This window comes from Macaca nemestrina, chromosome 17 (assembly GCF_043159975.1).
Source record: "Macaca nemestrina isolate mMacNem1 chromosome 17, mMacNem.hap1, whole genome shotgun sequence".
NCBI lineage: Eukaryota > Metazoa > Chordata > Mammalia > Primates > Cercopithecidae > Macaca > Macaca nemestrina.
Genome location: NC_092141.1, coordinates 7,935,304 through 7,954,673, shown reverse-complemented (window position 1 = coordinate 7,954,673; position 19,370 = coordinate 7,935,304). Strand labels below are relative to the sequence as shown.

Sequence of the window (19,370 nt, the reverse complement as noted above, 5' to 3'; positions counted from 1 at the left end):
GAGATCGTGCCACTGCACTCCAGCCTGGGAGACAGAGCGAGACTCCGTCTCAAAAAAAAAAAAAAAAAAAAAAGTAGAAATGGGGGCCGGTCGCGGTGGCTCACGCCTGTAATTCCAGCACTTTGGGAGGCTGAGGCAGGCGGATCACAAGGTCAAGAGATCGAGACTATCCTGGCCAACACGGTGAAACCCCGTCTCTACTAAAAATACAAAAATTAGCCAGGCATGGTGGCGCACGCGCCTGCAGTCCCAGCTACTCGGGAGGCTGAGGCAGAAGAATCGCTTAAACCCAGGAGGTAGAGGTTGCAGTGAGCTGACATCGAGCCACTGCACTCCAGACTGGCAACAGAGAGAGATTCCATCTCAAAAAAAAAAAAAAAAAAAAAAAACAGAAAGAAAAAAGAAAAGTAGAAATGCTATGAGCTGCACCTGTGCCCAAAACGAGAGCCACTGAGTGTCCTCCTCCTTTCCTCCTGAGCGGTGGCTCTTCCTTGCCCCAGCACCCACCCTCCGCCTCCCCTCCCTGTTCTCCCTTCCCAGGACCTGGGCTTGGAAGGCGGGGTCTCTAAACAAAGGCTAAAGAAGCGGGAGAGGTGTATCAAGTAGTACCTTTGAATTCGAAATCTTCCAGAAGCGTATGTGCTTTCTTCTTGAAGTCATCTGCCGAGTGGATCAGGCCTGTCTTGAATTTCTCCTTGTATTTCTTCAGCATTTGCTCACTGTCCAGCAGAGTTTGTTGGAAGACAACCCATTCCCCATTGAGACTGTCCAGCATCTCCAAGACCTGGGGGTGTCAGAGAGTGGCAGATGACCAGGAGCAGGAGGTCTGCCCTCTCATAAAGGCTTTTAAGGACTCTTTTCTGATCCTCCAGACCAGAGTCTGGGGATGAGTTTTGCACATGTGACAAGGCCTAAAAAAGTCAAAGTGTGAGTTGCTGGGCCTAAAAGAAACCCTGGCCGGGTGTGGTGGCTCACACCTGTGATCCCAGCACTTTGGGAGGCCAAGGTGGGAGGATCATTTGAGATGCCTGTAGTCCCAGCTACTCTGGGGGCTGAGGTGGATCACTTGAGCCCAGGAAGTTGAGGCTGCAGTGAGCCATGATTGCACTACTGCACTCCAGGCTGGGGAATGGTTGGAGGCCCTGTCTCAAAAAAAAAAAAAAAAAAAACAGTCTCAAAGCTGTCTGTCTGAGAATGAGGCCAAAACCAAAAAAAAAAAAAAAAACAAAAAGTAAATGCAGGCCGGGCGCGGTGGCTCAAGCCTGTAATCCCAGCACTTTGGGAGGCTGAGACGGGCGGATCACGAGGTCAGGAGATCGAGACCATCCTGGCTAACACGGTGAAACCCCGTCTCTACTAAGAAATACAAAAAATAGCCGGGCGAGGTGGCAGCGCCTGTAGTCCCAGCTACTCGGGAGGCTGAGGCCGGAGAATGGCGTGAACCCGGGAGGCGGAGCTTGCAGTGAGCTGAGATCCGGCCACTGCACTCCAGCCTGGGCTACAGAGCGAGACTCCGTCTCAAAAAAAAAAAAAAAAAGTAAATGCAGTAAGTAAAACCAGCTGGGTGCAGTGGTTCACACCTATAACCCCAGCACTTTGAGAGGCCAAGGTCAGCAGATTGCTTGAGTTCAGGAGTTTAAGACCATCCTCGGCAACAAAATGAGACCCCATCTCTACAAAAAATACTAAAATCAGTCAGGTGTGGTGGCATGCACCTGTGGTCCCAGCTACTCGGGAGGCTGAAGTAGGAGAATCACTTGAGCCTGGGAGGCAGAGGTTGCAGTAGGCCGAGATCGTGCCACTGCTCTCCAGCCTGGGTGACAGAGCCAGACTCTGTTTAAAAAAAAAGAAGAAGAGGAAGAGGAAGAGGAGGAAGAAAAAGAAAAGAAAAAAAAGGAAAAAGAAATCCAGAAGCTAAGTAAAGGTATCGTTTGAGCTAGCTTTGGCTTTCAAATCTGGAGTCTCCTCCTCCTGTCACTTCTCTACTCTCCCTGAGGACAGCCAAGGGCCTCCCCTGCAATCTGCCGCCGATACGGGTTCCAGGTAGACCAAACACCACAGGAACTCACACTGTCCTCGACTGGCACCTCGTACTTTTCGAGAATGGCAAATTGCTCGTGTATGGGAGGGATCTGAGTCTCCAGGTTGGCCAAATCGTGCTGCAGGGTATCCATGAGCTGCAAGCTGACCCCCAGTTCCTCCAGCGTCTGGGGAGGGCGGCTGATTCTGAAGGTGGGCAAAGGGAGCTCTAATAAGTGGAAGGCCCAGGGCCTGCCCCTGGCCCCTTCCTGCAGGGTGCCCCAGCCCGCACTTCTCTGCATTGTCCTTCAGGTAGGTGTGCAGCTCCAGGAGACGCCCAGCAGCCATCTCCCTCAGCAGAGTCGTGAACTTGTTCTGCCACTCATTGCAGTGCTGCACCAGGGAGAACTTGAGGTGCGAACAGTCCAGCAGCACAAACTGGATGTTGGTGACGGTCTCCTCTTTCTGCACGTTATTAGCAACTTCTGTGTAGCTGCAAGAGCCCCGGATCCCAGCTAGAATGTCATTTTCTTCAGACATGCCCCCTGTCCCAGCGCGGGCTCCAGGTCTCATTTCCTTCCACCCATATCTGGGCAGCAGTTCTAGAGAGTTCTTCTACTCCCAGGCATCCCTCATTCCAATCTGCCCCAGCCATGCAGCTGTGACTGTCATTTTCCCAGTCACTGGCTATAAGATAGCTGTCAAACTTCTTAGTCTGGCATTCAAAGCTCTAGAGTGAGGCCGGGCGTGGTGGCTTACACCTGTAATCCCAGCACTTTGGGAGGCTGAGGCAGGTGAATCACAAGGTCAGGAGTTCAAGACCAGCCTAGCCAACATGGTGAAACCTTGTCTCTACTAAAAATACAAAAATTAACTGGGTGTGGTGGCGGGCGCCTGTAATCCCAGTTACTGGGGAGGCTGAGGCAGGAGAATCACTTGAACCCAGGAGGCGGAGGCTGCAGTGAGCCAAGATGGCGCCGCTGCACTCCAGCCTGGGTGACAGGGTGAGACTCCATCTCAAAAAAAAAAAAGCTTTAGAGTGGCACAGATCTGGGTTGAGTTCACCCTGTGCTGCTTCCTAGTTCTATGACCTCAAGCAGGTTTTGTTTGTTTTTTTTAACTGTGAGCCTTGGTTTCCTCATCTGTAACACAGTGATAAGAACAGAGCCTGCCTCATACGGTGGTTGGGAGAATCCACTTGGCTGCTGCAGAGCCCCTTTGCGTTCTTCCTTTCCTGTGCCTATGCTGCAGATCTCACTCTGCAGGGTGAACGTGCTCACGGACTCACATCTTTAGGCCTTTGCTCATGCCATTTCCTCCATGTGGAATGCCTTCCCCACTGCCCATCTCTGCCTGTTGAAATCCTATGCAAAGTCCCTTCCTCCAGGAAGCCTTCCCTAAAATCCCCAGCTGGAAATCCTCTCTCCTTCCATTGAACTGCCCTGGCATGTTATATCCCTTCATCATAGTACTTACCACGGTGCAGCTGTGTAATAATGCAGTACATGAGCCCACGGCTGCAGCCTACAAAGTGCTTTCATGTATCTTTAATCATTTCACAAGGTTCCAAGGTACGTAGTGTAATATCTGTTTCACAGAAAACTGAGGCCCAGAGAATCTAGAAAACCTGCCTAAAGTCACACAGCTAGTAAGTGGCACAGCTGCGATTCCAAGTCTTCTCGTGACACCACGGCCACCGCTCTTTCAGCTGTACTTTTATCTTCCTTACTACTCTAGAGCCCTCAGGAGGAAAGAACTTGCTCATTTCTTTTCTTTCTTTTTTTTTTTTTTTTCCTTAACTCCTCATGGCCCATACAATGCATGTTTATGGAATGTTTACAGAATGAATGAATGAATGACCAGAGGCCCATAAAAAGATGTGAGTTAAGATCAGAAATTAAGGCCCGGCACGGTGGCTCACGCCTGTAATCCCAGCACTTTGGGAGGCCGAGATGGGCGGATCACAAGGTCAGGAGATCGAGACCACGGTGAAACCCCGTCTCTACTAAAAATACAAAAAAAATTAGCCGGGCGCGGTTGTGGGCGCCTGTAGTCCCAGCTACTTGGGAGGCTGAGCCAGGAGAATGGCAGGAACCCGGGAGGCGGAGCTTGCAGTCAGCCGAGATCGCGCCACTGCACTCCATCCTGGGTGACAGAGCGAGACTCCGTCTCAAAAAAAAAAAAAAAGATCAGAAATTAAGATCTTCTTCTAGGCCAAGCATGGTGGCTCACGTCTGTAATCCCAGCACTGAGGGAGGCTGAGGCGGGTGGATGACTTGAGGTCAGGAGTTTGAGACCAGCCTGGCCAACATGGTGAAACCCCGTCTGAACTAAAAATACAAAAATTAGCCAGGCGTGGTGGTAGATGCCTGTAATCCCAGCTACTCGGGAGGCTGAGGCATGAGAATTGCTTGAACCTGGGAAGCAGAGGTTGCACTGCACTCCAGCCTGGGTGACAGAGTGAGACTCTGTCTCAAATAAAAGAAATTAAAAAAAAAAAAAAAAAAAAAATTCTTCCAGAGTGAGCAACATAGAATCTCTACAAAAAATTTAAAAGAAAAGAAAAGAAAATTATCCAAGCATAGTGGCATGTGCCTGTGGTCCCAGCTACTCGGGAGGGTTAGGCAGGAGGATCACTTGAGCCCAGGAGGTCCAGGCCGCAGTGAGCTATGATCACATCACTGCACTTCAGCCTGGGCAATGACGGAGCAAGACCCTGTCTCAAACAAAATAAAACAAACAAAAGAATCTTCCACTTAACTCCCATCTGCCTTCTTAGAATAAAAGGGCTCATTTCTTTCATCTTCCAGATCTCTGGAATTTCCTTTTTCCCACCAGGCCCTGCCATCCTCCCCTAGACAACTGCTTTTCACCTAAATCGTGTCCAGCTCTTCCTTGATCTCTACCCCTTGAGAAGCAAAGGTCCAATGTCCTAGGTCTTGTTCTTTTCCTGTCGTTGAGGACACATGTCGTCCTCAGCCCCACCACCTGCTTCCGAAGACTCTAGGCCCGGGCTCCTCCTCTAGTGCTGTGCCTCCTACAGACAGACTTTCAGTCCACCCTCACCACTCACCGGGCAATGTCGGCATCAAAAGAAGAGACAGGTGGGTTGAGGCGCTGGTAGCGACGAATGAAAGAGTCCTTGTTGATCTCCCAGATCTCCCGGTACATGTCCCAGGTCTTGAGGTAGTTCTGCAGCAGGCTCGCGTTGTTAGTCATGCCGCTGCTGATTTGGGTCTGGATCTTCTTGATGTCCTCATCTTGCTCTTCAAAGGATCAAGAAAAATGCTTCTCACTGACTTCCACCCCAACCCAAGTTCTGCCTGGGCCCTGCCCACTGCTCCAGACCTTCCACTCCAAAACCAGCTTCCCAAAGAAATACAGCTCAAACATGCACGTTAGAAGGTAAAGGAGTAGGCAGAAAGTAAAAATGTGACTCTTAATGTCTCCTTCATAGGATCTGATGTCTTGCCTGTTGGTATCTAGGTCTCTTATAGCCTAGTCCCAGTCCCAGTCCCAAGCTTGTCTTTCCTCATCTCCCATCCCAAATCCCAAATCCCATGAGCATTGGTCACCTAATCTCAACCCCCATCCGTGCCCCTGCTCCCTTCCCCAAACTGGCCCCCCCGCTATTTTTTTTTTTTTAGATGGAGTCTCACTCTGTCACCCAGGCTGGAGTACAGTGGCATGATCTCAGCTCACTGCAACCTCCACCTCCTGGGTGATTCTTTGCCTCAGCCTCCTAAGCAGTTGGGATTATAGGCACCTGCCACCATGCATGGCTAGTTTTTGTATTTTTAGTTGAGATGGGGTTTTGTCATGTTGGCCAGGCTAGTCTCGAACTCCTGACCTCAAATGACCCACCTGCCTCGGCCTCCCAAAGTGCTGGGATTACAGGCATGAGCCACTGTGCCCAGCGGATCTGGTCCCTTGACCTGAGTTTTCCCCAGGTCATGGAGGTGACTGGCCCAGTACATCTGGAAACAGCCCCGGTCTCTCCTCCTGGTCTGGCCCACTTGACAGCCTGTGAAACCCTGTGCCTTGTGCCCTCCCCGTTGCCCACTCACCTACAACTGTCTGAATGGGTTCACGATGTAACTTGCGCTTGGTGAGAATGTCAGGGAGGTGGCGGAAGACAGAGATGGTGGAAAAGAGGTGGTTGCCAATGTCATTGACCACACCTGCCAAAGTCTGCAGAGTGGGTGAGAATTCCACCTGTGAGGAACCCAGTGGAGAGGGAGAGATAAGCCTTAGGACTTGGAAGGTCACACACTTCAGCAGCAGGTCTGAAGGCCACAGGATAAAGTCAAGGCCAAGGACCAAGTTTAGGAATTAAGCGAAACTGACAAATAAGATGTAATGGTTTTGAGATTTTGGGGGCAAAGCGGTTCCTACCTGTGCCACACCTCCTTGCATATCATTCTTCAAAATGACAAGGACTTGGAAGAGTGGGTTTGGGCTGGTCTTTCCATCCCCGTTGATAGCCTTGGATAGTTCTAGCAGTGACCACTTCACATTCAGGCGCAGGGCATCCTCCATCATGCGGTCCAGCCGAATCGTGTACAGCATCCACTGCTGCTGAATCTGATGGGATGGAGGGAGGAAAAAGAGAACTTTTCAGGGAAGACAGTGCACATCCTGGGAAATGAGATTTCAACAGGGAAGGAAACAACTTGGTTTAATGGAAAGGCAGGACTCTGAGTCCTAGAGGAAGAGGTGTGAGGACTGAAGGTCGGCTGAGTCCAAGACTAGAGCACGATGTTTGAGAAGTACACACTGGTAAAAAGAAAAAAGGGTCGGGAGCAAGAGAATGGCCTGATGAAACTGGGGGACTGTGGTTTTTCCAACCACAACATCCTGGCCACAGGAACCCTACCTCAGGACCATCATTCTTGAAGACCTCATAAGAGTTGGCCATGATGGTCACCACATCCTGGTGCAGGCTCATCAATTTCTGCTGTACAGCTGCCCGGTGCTCTCTTTGGTCCTCTTCAAATTCCAGGTCCCTGTATACCCGTTTGCCACTAATGCGTACCAGCAGCGTCTCTGACATCTCTTGGGCTCGCCAGCCAATGGTCAGAGTGGATGCCTTGAACTCATTCACAATCATCTGCACCTAGAGTCAGGCCCCACCATGGGGGAGTTTCAGCTTGAGAAGAGACCATCTGGACCTCATTCTACCCTCCCACTTGTTCTCCAGCTAGACTGGATGACACACAAAAAAGTCCTTCCCAAAGCAAACTTAATTCTTTTTACACTACCCACAGGTTTCCCAATCTCCATGCAACACTCGAGTATAAATGACCCATCAGCCTTGCAGACCTTTAGGGTCTAGGGACCATGGCCCACCTTGCTGGCATGTATACGGCACTCCGTGATGAAGAAGGCACTGGCCCCCTTCAAGGCCCAGTGCAGTTTCTTGAGTCCCGGGTGGATCTTCTTATCCAGGAATCGAATACGCTCTTTGAAAAGGGCCTGCTCATCTGGGGACAGCATGGCAATAATCCTGTGCATAAGAGAGGCCTGGTAGCCAGAGGGAACAAGCCCTGAAGATCTTTCCTCCACATCAGGAAATGGTGGAGAAATCTGAATGTTTCTAGACCACTAGTCTAGATCCTAGATCCCAGATCCTAGACTAGTACTTCCAAAAGAACTTTTTGCAATGATGGAGTGTTCTCTTAGGTTGGTGCAAAAGTGATTGTCATCTAAGTAATGGCAACAACTGCAATCACTTTGTACCAACCTAATACAATGTGTGCTGTCCAATATGGCACCCACTCATCGCATATGGCTATGGAGCATTTGAAATGTGGCCTGTACCAATGAGTAATCGAATTTTTAAGTTTATTTACTTAATTTACACAGAAATAGCCACATGCAGCTAGAGGCCACCATGTTGGACACTGCAGTTCTAGACACTCAAACAAGACTGCTGGTTGCACCTCCTTGGACTTTAACTGGGCTGAGAAAGTTTCCTGCTATGGTCTGTATATTTGTGTCCCCACCAAATTTGTATGTTAAAACCCCCATTCCCACAGTGATGGTGTTAGGACCTCTGGGAGGTGATTAGGTCATGAGGGTAGAGCCCTCATGAATGGAATTAGTGCCCTCATGAAAGAGGCCTAAGAGAGCTCCCTTGTCTCCTTCTACTATGTGAGGACACAGCAAGAAGACAGCCACCTATGAACCAGGACGCAGGCCCTCACCAGACACCAAATCTGCTGGCGCCTTGCTCTTGGACTCACCAACCCCCAAAAGCGTGAGAAACAAATGTTTGTTGTTTATAAGCCACCTGGTCTATGGCATTTTGTTATAGAAGCCCAAACAGACTAAGACAGTACCTAACCCGGAACAAAGCCTCACTCCAGAGAGAATACCAAGGCAGTCCAGAAACTGAGGCAGGGATGGGGGCAGCAGGCCTTAGTTCAATGAGTCATGTTATTCTGTGCACATAATCCTAACACCAGCCTGTTTCATTCCTAGAGAAGTGGCCCAGAGCTACGATATATGTGGTCCAAGTGCCCTATGGGGTACGAGGGGACCTGATTGGCTTTATGCTCCACCCTGCAGCTAGAAGATAAAACTACAAGGGGTAGGAATAATGGTAGAGCCATAAGAGTGGGAGACCTTTGTTTTTTTTTTTTTTTTTGAGAGGAAAAAAATGTAGAGGACAGAAATTGCAGAAAATGGACAACATCACAGGGCAGATAAGAGAAAAAGGAGGAATCAAATAGCATCTCGAAGGGCTGCAGTGAGGACTGGAGCTCTACCTGTTGTAGTCTCTAGCAACAAGTAGCAGATTTTCACGCAGAATGCGCAGGTCCTCCGCTCGCTCGGCTACGTTCACCACGTAATGGGGCGTCTCAAACAGCAGCCGCTCCCAGTAGTCAATTTCCACAAAGAGAATCAGAAGGAACCTTTGAGAGAGAGAAGCCAGGCAGTGAGGGGAATGCACAAGGGGATAAACTAGAGGAACAACCGAGCACGCGGGAGAAGCTGGGACACACGGGGAAATGCCGAGATAAGAAATGAAGCAGAGGCCTGGTGTGGTGGCTCACGCCTGTAATCCCAGCAGTTTGTGGGGCCGAGGCAGGCGTATTACTTGAGCTCAGGAGTTTGAGACCAGCCTGGCCAACACGGTGGAATCCCGTCTCTACAAAAAAAAAAGTATAAAATTGGCTGGACTCGGTGGCTCACGCCTGTAATCCCAGCACTTTGGGAGGCCAAGGCGGGCGGATCACAAGGTTAGGAGATCGAGACCACGGTGAAACCCCGTCTCTACTAAAAATACAAAAAATTAGCTGGGCGCAGTGGCGGGTGCCTGTAGTCCCAGCTACTCAAGAGGCTGAGGCAGGAGAATCGGTTGAACCCAGGAGGTGGAGGCTGCAGTGAGCTGAGATCGCGCCACTGCACTCCAGCCTGGGCGACCTGGGTAACAGAGACGCTGTCTCAAAAAAAAAAAAAAAAAAAAAGAGATACCAGGAAATTTTAAACTGCATTTGAAGCCTTCATCTTAAGTTTTCTTTGCCACCTCATATCCAGTGGTCTCTTCTTTCCTATTCCAGCTGCCACTCCCATGCCGCGCCCTGAAGCTTGCTGTTCACAACCGCTCTATCTGAGACAGCCCACTCAGACCTCCTGCTCCCAGGGCCCAGCTTCCTCCCTGCATCCCAGCACTGGTCCTCAAGTTCTCCCAGCCTACTTCTTTTTCAGGCCACTGAGCCCTGGCCTTTCTTCCTGTTAACCCCTACCCTACTTCACTTCCTCCTCCACAGACCTCGTTATCCTTTATTTTAACCACTGTCTTGCCAATCTTCACTCACTTTGTCTCATTCCTTAGTCTAAACCTCCTGACAAAACGCCAGTGCTGGCTAAATCCAACTGTCCTCCCCTCGAGCCCCGGTGGGAAAGGCTGGAGAAGGTCACATGACCACACAGCTTGGCACCACTATGATTCACGGTTGCCTGTCCCACCTGGGTTCTCCAGGCTTTTGTATTTTTAGTAGAGATGGGGTTTCTCCATGTTCGTCAGGCTGGTCTCGAACTCCTGACCTCAGGTGATCCACCCACCTTGGCCTCCCAAAGTGCTGGGATTACAGGCATGAGCCACCACGCCCGGCATGCCTGTAGGTTTTAACATCGTGGCCGACTATACCCCACGCACTTTTTTCCCTGGCTTCTGGACCACGGTCCTCTTTTCTACCCTTCCTTTCAGTAGGAGTATCCTCCTCTCTCCAGCACCCCATGTAAATATCATTCAGCTAGGTGCTGGGGACACAGTAAAGAATCTGCTTTCCTTGCGTCTCCCTTCAATGTGGACTCCCCGAGGTTCTTCACATCCAGCACACTCCCCCTTGGTCATCTCCTCCACTCCCACGGCTTCAGCTGCCTTCCAAAAGCTGATGATCCCCAAACCTGCATGGCTAACCTGGGCTCCAGGCTTGGTTGTGCAACTGTCTACTAGATAGCTCTGCCCTGCTTGCTCATCCACAAGCACCTCAAACTCAGTGTGTCTAGAAACAAGAACATCATCTTCTCTAAACTTGGAGCTCCTGTCTCAGGGAAGGGCACCATCCCACCGCCTGCACCAGAAGCATGCATCCTTCCTTGGCCTCACTTTCCGACATCCAACCTCCTTCTGTTTTCAATATGCTAAAGCAAAGTTCAGAAATTCAGACACCTACCTCCAAGGCAAGTGGCTCAAGTGTGATGATAAATGGCAACTGACACTTGGCCTTAAAGTTGAGCTGAAGAGGGCATATGCTCCCCCTAAAAAAGCCACACTCCACGCTCCAGGCGGTTGCTGCCATCTGAAAATGTGGGCCCAGTGTGGCTGCATTTTCTGATTTTTCAAGAGAGGCCAGAAATTGGTTTTTCATGTAAAATCTCCTGAATTTTAAGTGCTAACAACAATTCACCTGAAAAAATAATTATTCAGTGGGCAGTGGGGAGAGGCTTTAGGACTTCTGGCAATCCTTGACTTGGCATTTTGTATTATTTTATAATGGTTCATTAGTTAAACTGAACACACAATTTTTTTTTTTTTTTTTTTTTTTGAGATGGAGTCTCGCTCTGTTGCCCAGGCTGGAGTGCAGTGGTGTGATCTCTGCTCATTGCAAGCTCTGCCTCCCGGGTTCACACCATTCTCCTGCTTCAGCCTCCTGAGTAGCTGGGACTACAGGTGCCCGCCACCACGCCCAGCTAATTTTTTGCATTTTTAGTAAAGATGGGGTTTCACCGTGTTAGCCAGGACAGTCTCGATCTCTTGACCTCATAATCCGCCTGCCTCAGCCTCCCAAAGTGCTGGGATTACAGGCGTGAACCACTGCGCCCGGCCTGAACATACAAGTTTTAAGTATATCTCTGTGTATGACGTGTTTCATAATAAAAATGTTTTTAAAGGAAAAAAGATTTTAAACATATTTGTAAAAGTTGCTGGGTACAAAATTAATTTATAAAAATCAAAGTTCTTGGCCGGGCGCGGTGGCTCAAGCCTGTAATCCCAGCACTTTGGGAGGCCGAGACGGGCGGATCACGAGGTCAGGAGATCGAGACCATCCTGGCTAACACGGTGAAACCCCGTCTCTACTAAAATACAAAAAAAATTAGCCGGGCAAGGTGGCGGGCGCCTGTAGTCCCAGCTACTCAGGAGGCTGAGGCAGGAGAATGGCGTGAACCCGGGAGGCGGAGCTTGCAGTGAGCTGAGATCCGGCCACTGCACTCCAGCCTGGGCAACAGAGCCAGACTCCGTCTCAAAAAAAAAAAAAAAAAAAATCAAAGTTCTCAATATAAAAACTGTAACTAGTTAGATACTATCATCAAGAAAAAGAGGCAATAACAATTAAAACAACAAAAATAAAATACCAAAAATTAATCAGAAATTTTGTGTGTGTGTGTGTGTGTGTGTGTGTGTGTGTGTGTGTGTGTGTGTAAAATGACTTAGGGGGAAAAGGCAGGACTTAAATAAATTGAAAGAAAAAACACTGTTGGCCGGCCACGGTGGTTCACACCTGTAGTTTCAGTTACTTGGGGGGCTGAGGCAGAAGAGGATCAATGAGCCTGGGAGGTTCTAGTTGCAGTGAGCTGAGATCGTGTCACTGCACTCCAGCTTGCATGACAGAACAAGACTCAGTTTCAAAACACACACACACACACAACATAACTATTCTTGGAAAGACTCAAAATCATAAACATATTCTTCTAAAGTTAACCTATAAATTTAACCAAATCTCTATTCCAGTAAAAATAGGAATGAGGCTATTTTTGGAACTAAACAAATTGATTCTAAAATTCTTATGGGAAATAAATATTAAATATAGCCAGGAAAACTCTGAAGAAAGAAGAGTAATGAGGACAATAATTAAAACAGTTTGGTTCTTGCACATGAATAGACAGATACCAGAATAGTGAATCCCAAAATAGACACAAATATACTGGGGAATTCGTTACTATAAAGACAGCAGTTCACTAAATGAGATTGGGTCAACTCTAAACGAGATGGCTCTAGCCATCTGGAAAAAACAAACAATGAAATACAAAACTCAGTTTGAATCTGCACCTCTTTCTCTACACCAAAATCAATTTCAAATGGATCAAACATCTAAATGTAGAGAATAAAATCATAAAATACCAGAAGAAAATACGCAGTATTTTTGAAAATAAAAAAAAAAATCTTGGCCTGGTGTGGCGGCTCATGCCTATAATTTCAGCACTTTAGGAGGCCTACGTGGGTGGATCATTTCAGGTCAGGAGTTCGAGACCAGCCTGGCCAACAAGGTGAGACCCCATCTCTAAGAAAAATATAAAAATTAGCTGAGCGTGGTGACGTGAGCCTGTAATCCCAGGTACTCGGGAGGCTGAGGCAGGAGAATCGCTTGAACCTGGGAGGTGGAGGCAGAGGCAGTAAGCTAAGATCACACCATCGCACTACATCCTGGGTGACAGAGTGAGACAGATTACGTCTCAAAAAAAAAAAAAAAAAAAAAATCTTGAAGAAAAATCATTTGAGGGCACGGTGGCTCATGCCTGTAATCTCAGCACTTTCGGAGGCCAAGGCCAGCAAATCACTTGAGATCAGTTTGAGACCAGCCTGGCCAACCTAAAACTACAAAAATTAGCCAGGCGTGGTGGTGCATGCCTGTAGTCCCAGCTATTCAGGAGGCTGAGGCAGGATAATTGCTTGAACCTGTAAGGCAGAGGTCGCAGTGAGCTGAGATCACGCCATTGCACTCCAGCCTGGGTGACAGAGCGAGACGCCATCTCAAAAAAAACACAAAAAAGGCCAGGCATGGTGGCTCACACCTGTAATCCCAGCACTTTGGCAGGCCGAGGTGCGTGGATCACCTGAGGTCAGGAGTTCGAGACCGCCCTGACGAACATGGAGAAACCCCATCTCTACTAAAATTGCAAAATTAGGCATGGTGGCGCATGCCTGTAGTCCCAGCTACTCGGAAGGCTGAGGCAAGAGAATCGGTTGAACCCGGGAGGCGAAGGTTGCGGTGAGCCAAGATCACGCCATTGCACTCCAGCCTGGGCAACAAGAGAGAAACTCCGTCTCAAAAAAAAACAAAAACAAAAAAACAAAAACAGAAAAATAAAAACACACACACACCAAAAAAAAAAAAAAAAAAAGAAAAACATGGCCGGGTGCGGTGGCTCATGCCTGTAATCCCAGCACTTTGGGAGGCTGAGGCAGGCGGATCACAAGGTCAGGAGATTGAGACCACAGTGAAACCCTGTCTCTACTAAAAATACAAAAAAAAAAATGAGCCAGGCGCGGTGGCGGGCGCCTGTAGTCCCAGCTACTCAGGAGGCCAAGGCAGGAGAATGAACCCAGGAGGCGGAGCTTGCAGTGAGCCAGGATCGCGCCACTGCACTCCAGCTTGGGCGACAGAGCGAGACTCCGTCTCAAAAAAAAAAGAAAAAAAAAAAAGAAAAAGAAAAACACACACATACCAAAAAAAAAGGCTGGGCACATTGGCTCACGCCTGTAATCCTAGCACTTTGGGAGTCTGAGGTGGGCAGATTACTTGAGGTCAGGAGTTCAAGACCAGCCTGGCCAACATGATGAAACCCCATCTCTACTAAAAGTACAAAAATTAGCCAGAAATCACTTGAACCTGGGATGCAGAGGTTGCAGTCAGCCAAGATGGTGCCACTGTACTCCAGCCTGGGCAACAGGGCCAGATTCCACCTCAAAAAATAAAACAGAACAAAACAAAACAAAATAAAACAACAAAACTTGATTTTTTTTCATCTGCAGGGTTTTTAAAATAAAATTGCACTTTTTAATCACAAAGGATAAAAGTTCCCGTTACCTGAAGATATGCTCAAGAAACTCTGCATTCTAAATACTGCTGAAATGTTATTTGGAGAGAATATTGAGGTGAAAATTCTAGAATGTTTTTAGTCTTTTCTACAGGCAAGCACAGAATTAACAATATTGGAGATAATAACACATTTTAAACTTCGCAAAGGATCATGTTTTTACCATCTTTATTGGAGAAGAATCTTCCAAGAATGAAATGATTTTCATGTGCTCACTTCTTTGTAATACAGGCTTTAAGAGATTGTGGAAGAAGAAAGGCTATTTTTTCAAATCTTGAAGATCTCCACTAACGTATATGGTATTTTTAAAACTGCTAAAATTTCTTCAAAATGAGTAAGCCTCCCGAAAGTATAAATGAGCAATGGATCACCAGACATTTAAGGAAAGCCTTCAAAAGTAAAAGAGAGAGGCCAAAGCCAAAGACAATTACTAGGAATCGGCTAGAATTCCAACCCAGCCAAATGTCCAGCAAGTAGAGGGCAGGAAAACTGTTGCCAATCAGGCAAAAAGTCAAAACATTTAACTCCCATGCACCATTTCTTAGGAAACTACTAATGGATACACACCAACAAAACAAAGGCATAAACCAAGAAAGAGGAAGACAAAGGAAATACAAAATCAAACAAGGAAAGAGGCTGAGGGAAGTCCCAGGGTAACTGCTTTGTAGCAGGCCTTGAAAACAACACCAGTTGAACGGAAGCAGGAGGACAGGGGAAAAATAGATCTAAGAGAAACATTAAAACCACTACCCGGCATGTCAGATTGTGAGGAAAAATATTACTTGAAGGGGTTTTATTGGTTGGTTTGGAAGACTTAGTGATAGTGAATACTGCACTAACAAAAATAATGAGGTGGCCGGGCACAGTGGCTCACACCTGTAATCCCAGCAATTTGGGAGGCCGAGGTGGGTGGACCACCTGAGGTCAGGAGTTTGAGACCAGCCTGGCCAACATGGTGAAACCCTGTCTATATGAAAAATACAAAAAATTATCCAGGCATGGTGGCAGGCACCTGTAATCCCAACTACTCAGGAGGCTGAGGCAGGAGAATCGCTTGAACCTGGGAAGCAGAGGTTGTGGTGAGACGAGATCACGCCACTGCACTCCAGCCTGGGCAACAAGAGTGAAATTCCATCTCAAATAATAATAATAATAATAATGACAGTAATGAGGTAATTTTTTTTTTTTTTTTTTTTTTGAGACGGAGTCTCACTCTGTCGCCCAGGCTGCAGTGCAATGGTGTGATCTCGGCTCACTGCAACCTCTGCCTCCTGGGTTCAAGCGAGATTCTCCTGCTTCAGCCTCCCAAATAGCTGGGATTACAGCCGCCCACCACCATGTCCAGCTATTTTTTGTATTTTTAGTAGAGATAGGGTTTCACCATGTTGGCCAGGCTGGTCTCGAACTCCTGACATCGTGATCTGCCCACCTCAGCCTCCCAAAGTGCTGGGATTACAGGCATAAGCCACCATGCCCAGCCTAATAATGAAGTAATTTTAAATTCCAAATAGAGCAAAACATTGTACAAGCAAAGAACTATGACAACGTAAAATTACTCAACTCAGCAGTAAACAACTCAGCAGTAAACAATCCTAACAGAGTCCTCATAAGATAAGCCCTAAGCATCAATGTAACAAAAAGTGTGTTATAATGATATGGGGAGAATGGAAGTGTGTGAATAGAATAGATACGGAAACATTTCTAGTAGCATAAACATATTATCATGTCCTTCCAACTGGATGTCTTGGATTTGTCACTGTTGATAAACATCTGGGCAAGCCTACTTGGGCGTGTATGCTGGCCAACATTGCACCAAAATAAACTCTTCATTCTCTCATCTTGGCAAGATTTTCTTTTTTTTTTTTTTTTTTTGAGATGGAGTTTTGCTCTTGTTGCCCAGGCTGGAGTGCAATGGCACAATCTCGGCTCCCACCGCAACCTCTGCCTCCCAGGTTCAAGCAATTCTCTTGTCTCAGCCTCCTGAGTAGCTGGGATTACAGACGCTCGCCACCACGCCCGGCTAATTTTGTATTTTTAGTAGAGACAGGGTTTCTCCACGTTGGTCAGGCTGGTCTCAAACTTCTGACCTCAGGTGATCCGCCCGCCTTGATCTCCCAAAGTGCTGGGATTACAGGTGTGAGCCACCGCACCCGGCCTTGGCAAGATTTTCAAGGTAACTTTAAGGCAAATTATCCAAGTTTAATATGTCAGTCAACAGGATGAATTCGGACAATACCTTCCTGATGCTGAGCTGAAAATCCTGGGAGACCCTTTGAATGATGTTCAGTCTTTAACAGAAGTTTGTCAAGAAATTTCCAGAATGCAAATTTTATTTTATTGACAAATATCAGTTTTTCTTAAAAAAAAAAAAAATTGTTTGGCAGGGTTGGGCAAGGTAGCTTAGGCCTGTAATCCCAACACTTTGGGAGGCTGAGGCGGGTGGATGGCTTGAACTCAGGAGTTTGAGACCAGCCTGAGCAACATGGCAAAAACCCATCTCTACCAAAAATAGAAAAAATTAGCCAGGCATGGTGGCAGGTGCCTGTGTTCCCAGTACTCAGGAAGCTGAGGTGGGAGGGTCGCTTGAGCCCGAGAGGCAGGGGCCACGGTGAGCCAAGATTGTACCAATGCACTCCAGGCTGGGTAACAGAGTAAGACTTTGTCTCAAAAATAAAAATAAATAAAAATCTGTCTGAGGGATGACTTTTTAAAAATACTTCATAATTTATCTCCAAACAAGTGGTCAGGCAGTAGAGGTAGAAAGGAAAGCCGGCGGAATTGAGTGCTTAAGAGCCCACAGCGGGCTGACCGGGGGGGAGAAGGCACTCTATGACCGGGGGGAAAAAAGAGAGAAGCTCTGGGAACAAAAAACAGACCTCAGTATCTCATCTCCTGCTCTCAGGAAATTCTACTCTTCTCTACTCAGGGTGATAACACAGCTTCTTCAGCCAGGGTGTGGATGACATCTGGAATATGTTTGTGTTAAGTGCAATCTGTGAAGCTGTTCTGGCCGTAAAACGTGATAAAAGCCGATTTGGACTTCAGAGTTCAAATATTTGGGATATAGGTGGGATAGCAAAACCCCTTGTGGGATTAAATAAGTGCTATTAGGGACTGGAAGGCTCCAGAACTAAGAGAGCCAGGTAATTCCAGGGAACATCAGACCATTTGAACAGTCTGCTTATTTCAAGATCTTAACTGGAGCTTGAACACAAAGAGCAAATCTGATCAAGTTATCTTCACCTCCTCGAAGTGTTAATAAGTTTTGGAAGCTGCAACTGACTTGGATTTCTTTACTGGTGATGAGCCCAGACTTTCAAAATCCTTCACTGTGATCATGTTCTTTCCCTTCCATTATTTACTGGATTGAGGCAGTTTTATCTTAAAACCACAAAAATGTAAAGTATCCTATAACATCTCCCTAGAAAACAATTCTCAAAGGACAGGAACAGGTACCTCTTCTATCTCAAAGATGTGTTTAGCCATTATTTGGGTTTCAGATAACCCCAGGCCATAAATATTTGGGCCAGAGTTGCCTTGATAAGCTCTACTATCAAGATTATGCAAAAGGTATTCCAGACAAGAGATGATAATAGCAGACAGAGAAGTTGTCTCCTCGTTTATCCTAACTAGATGGACACTGTGCTCAAATTTCAGTAAACAAAGCGATGCAGAGGGAAGGGAACCAAGTGCGGGAAGCGCAGTTGAAATCCATGAGCACCAAATAGTCAAGAACCTTACAGAAACTGTACAATTTACAAGGCCATCAATAGTAGACTGGTTCATTAAATTACAGTACAGCCCATACTATGAAATACGGTAAGCCAGGAAAAAGAATTAAGTAATTCTATATATACAGAATGAAAGATCCCCACATAAATTGTTAACCTCAAAAAAAAAAAAAAAAAAAAAGCAAGTTGTGACCGGGTGCAGTAGCTCCCAGCACTTTGGGAGGCCAAGGTGGGAGGATCACTTGAGGCCAGAAGTTCCAGACCAGTCTAGGCAACACGGAAGACCCTGTCTCCACATTAAAAAAAAAAAAAAAAAGGCAAGTTGCAAAAACGCTGGTCATAATGTGATTCTATTTTATGTATGCAGGATATATTTTTGATTACATGATAATCATGGTTACCTCTAGGGATTGGGAATATGTGCTGAATTTTCAGGTTTTCCCTTACATACATCTTTTTGTTTTGTTTTGAGACGAAGTTTCACTCTTGTTGCCCAGGCTGGAGTGCAGAAGCGCATTCTCGGCTCACTGCAACCTCCGCCTCCCGGGTTCAAGCGATTCTCCTGTCTCAGCCTCCCAAGCAACTGGGACTACAGGCGCCCGCCACCATGCCCGCCTAATTTTTGTATTTTTAGTAGAGACGGAGTTTCACCATGTTGGCCAGGCTGGTCTCAAACTCCTGACCTCAGGTGATCAGCCCACCTCGGCCTCCCAAGGTACTAGGATTACAGGCATGAGTCAGCACGCGGGCCATTCCTTTACATACTTCCACATTAATCTTTTGTTTTTCTTAATGGTGAGCATATACTGTTTTTGTCATTTTAAAATCCTCAGTAAAGATTTAAAAGATTAAAGGAAAACAACCAAATGAAATGGGGGTTGGGGAGGCAGTGATAAAAATACACGAAATCATTAAATGTGGTTATTCTTAGGAGTATTTTTTTCTTCATTCTACTTTTCTGCATTTTGCAAATGTTCTAAAATGATCAATAATTTTATAATGGAAAAAATCATTTTGAAAACACTTTGAATATATAGAACAATATGTATATTATGCTACTATTTATGCACAAAAGGATACTTAAGTAGACATATATGTCTATTCTTGGAATATGATACAAGAACCTGGAACACTGACTCTCTTCAGAGTGAAACTGGATCTCCCAGGGGACAGCAGAGGAGCAGGCTTTTCATTCTCTATCCTTCTGTAGAATAGCTTTTGAATTTTACACTGTATGCCTATATTAGCCCTTTGTAAAGGTTAAAATGTTTTAAAAATGAAAACCATTACATC

General features: G+C 46.8%; 1 protein-coding gene across 7 annotated transcripts in view; it reads right to left on the bottom strand.

The window, feature by feature from the left end:
• Window positions 1-19,370, bottom strand: part of LOC105474439 (dynein axonemal heavy chain 2) — a 122,311-nt gene that overhangs the window by 71,288 nt on the left and 31,653 nt on the right. For all 7 annotated transcript variants that reach the window (XM_071082306.1, XM_071082300.1, XM_071082304.1 and 4 more), the window contains 9 exons: window positions 8,790-8,936; window positions 7,369-7,525; window positions 6,896-7,135; window positions 6,415-6,603; window positions 6,087-6,234; window positions 5,093-5,285; window positions 2,312-2,512; window positions 2,070-2,226; window positions 610-784 (listed from right to left, as the gene is read on the bottom strand). In XM_071082306.1, coding sequence (XP_070938407.1) covers window positions 610-784; window positions 2,070-2,226; window positions 2,312-2,512; window positions 5,093-5,285; window positions 6,087-6,234; window positions 6,415-6,603; window positions 6,896-7,135; window positions 7,369-7,525; window positions 8,790-8,936 — 1,607 coding nt within the window. The remainder of the gene's footprint in view (window positions 1-609; window positions 785-2,069; window positions 2,227-2,311; window positions 2,513-5,092; window positions 5,286-6,086; window positions 6,235-6,414; window positions 6,604-6,895; window positions 7,136-7,368; window positions 7,526-8,789; window positions 8,937-19,370) is intronic.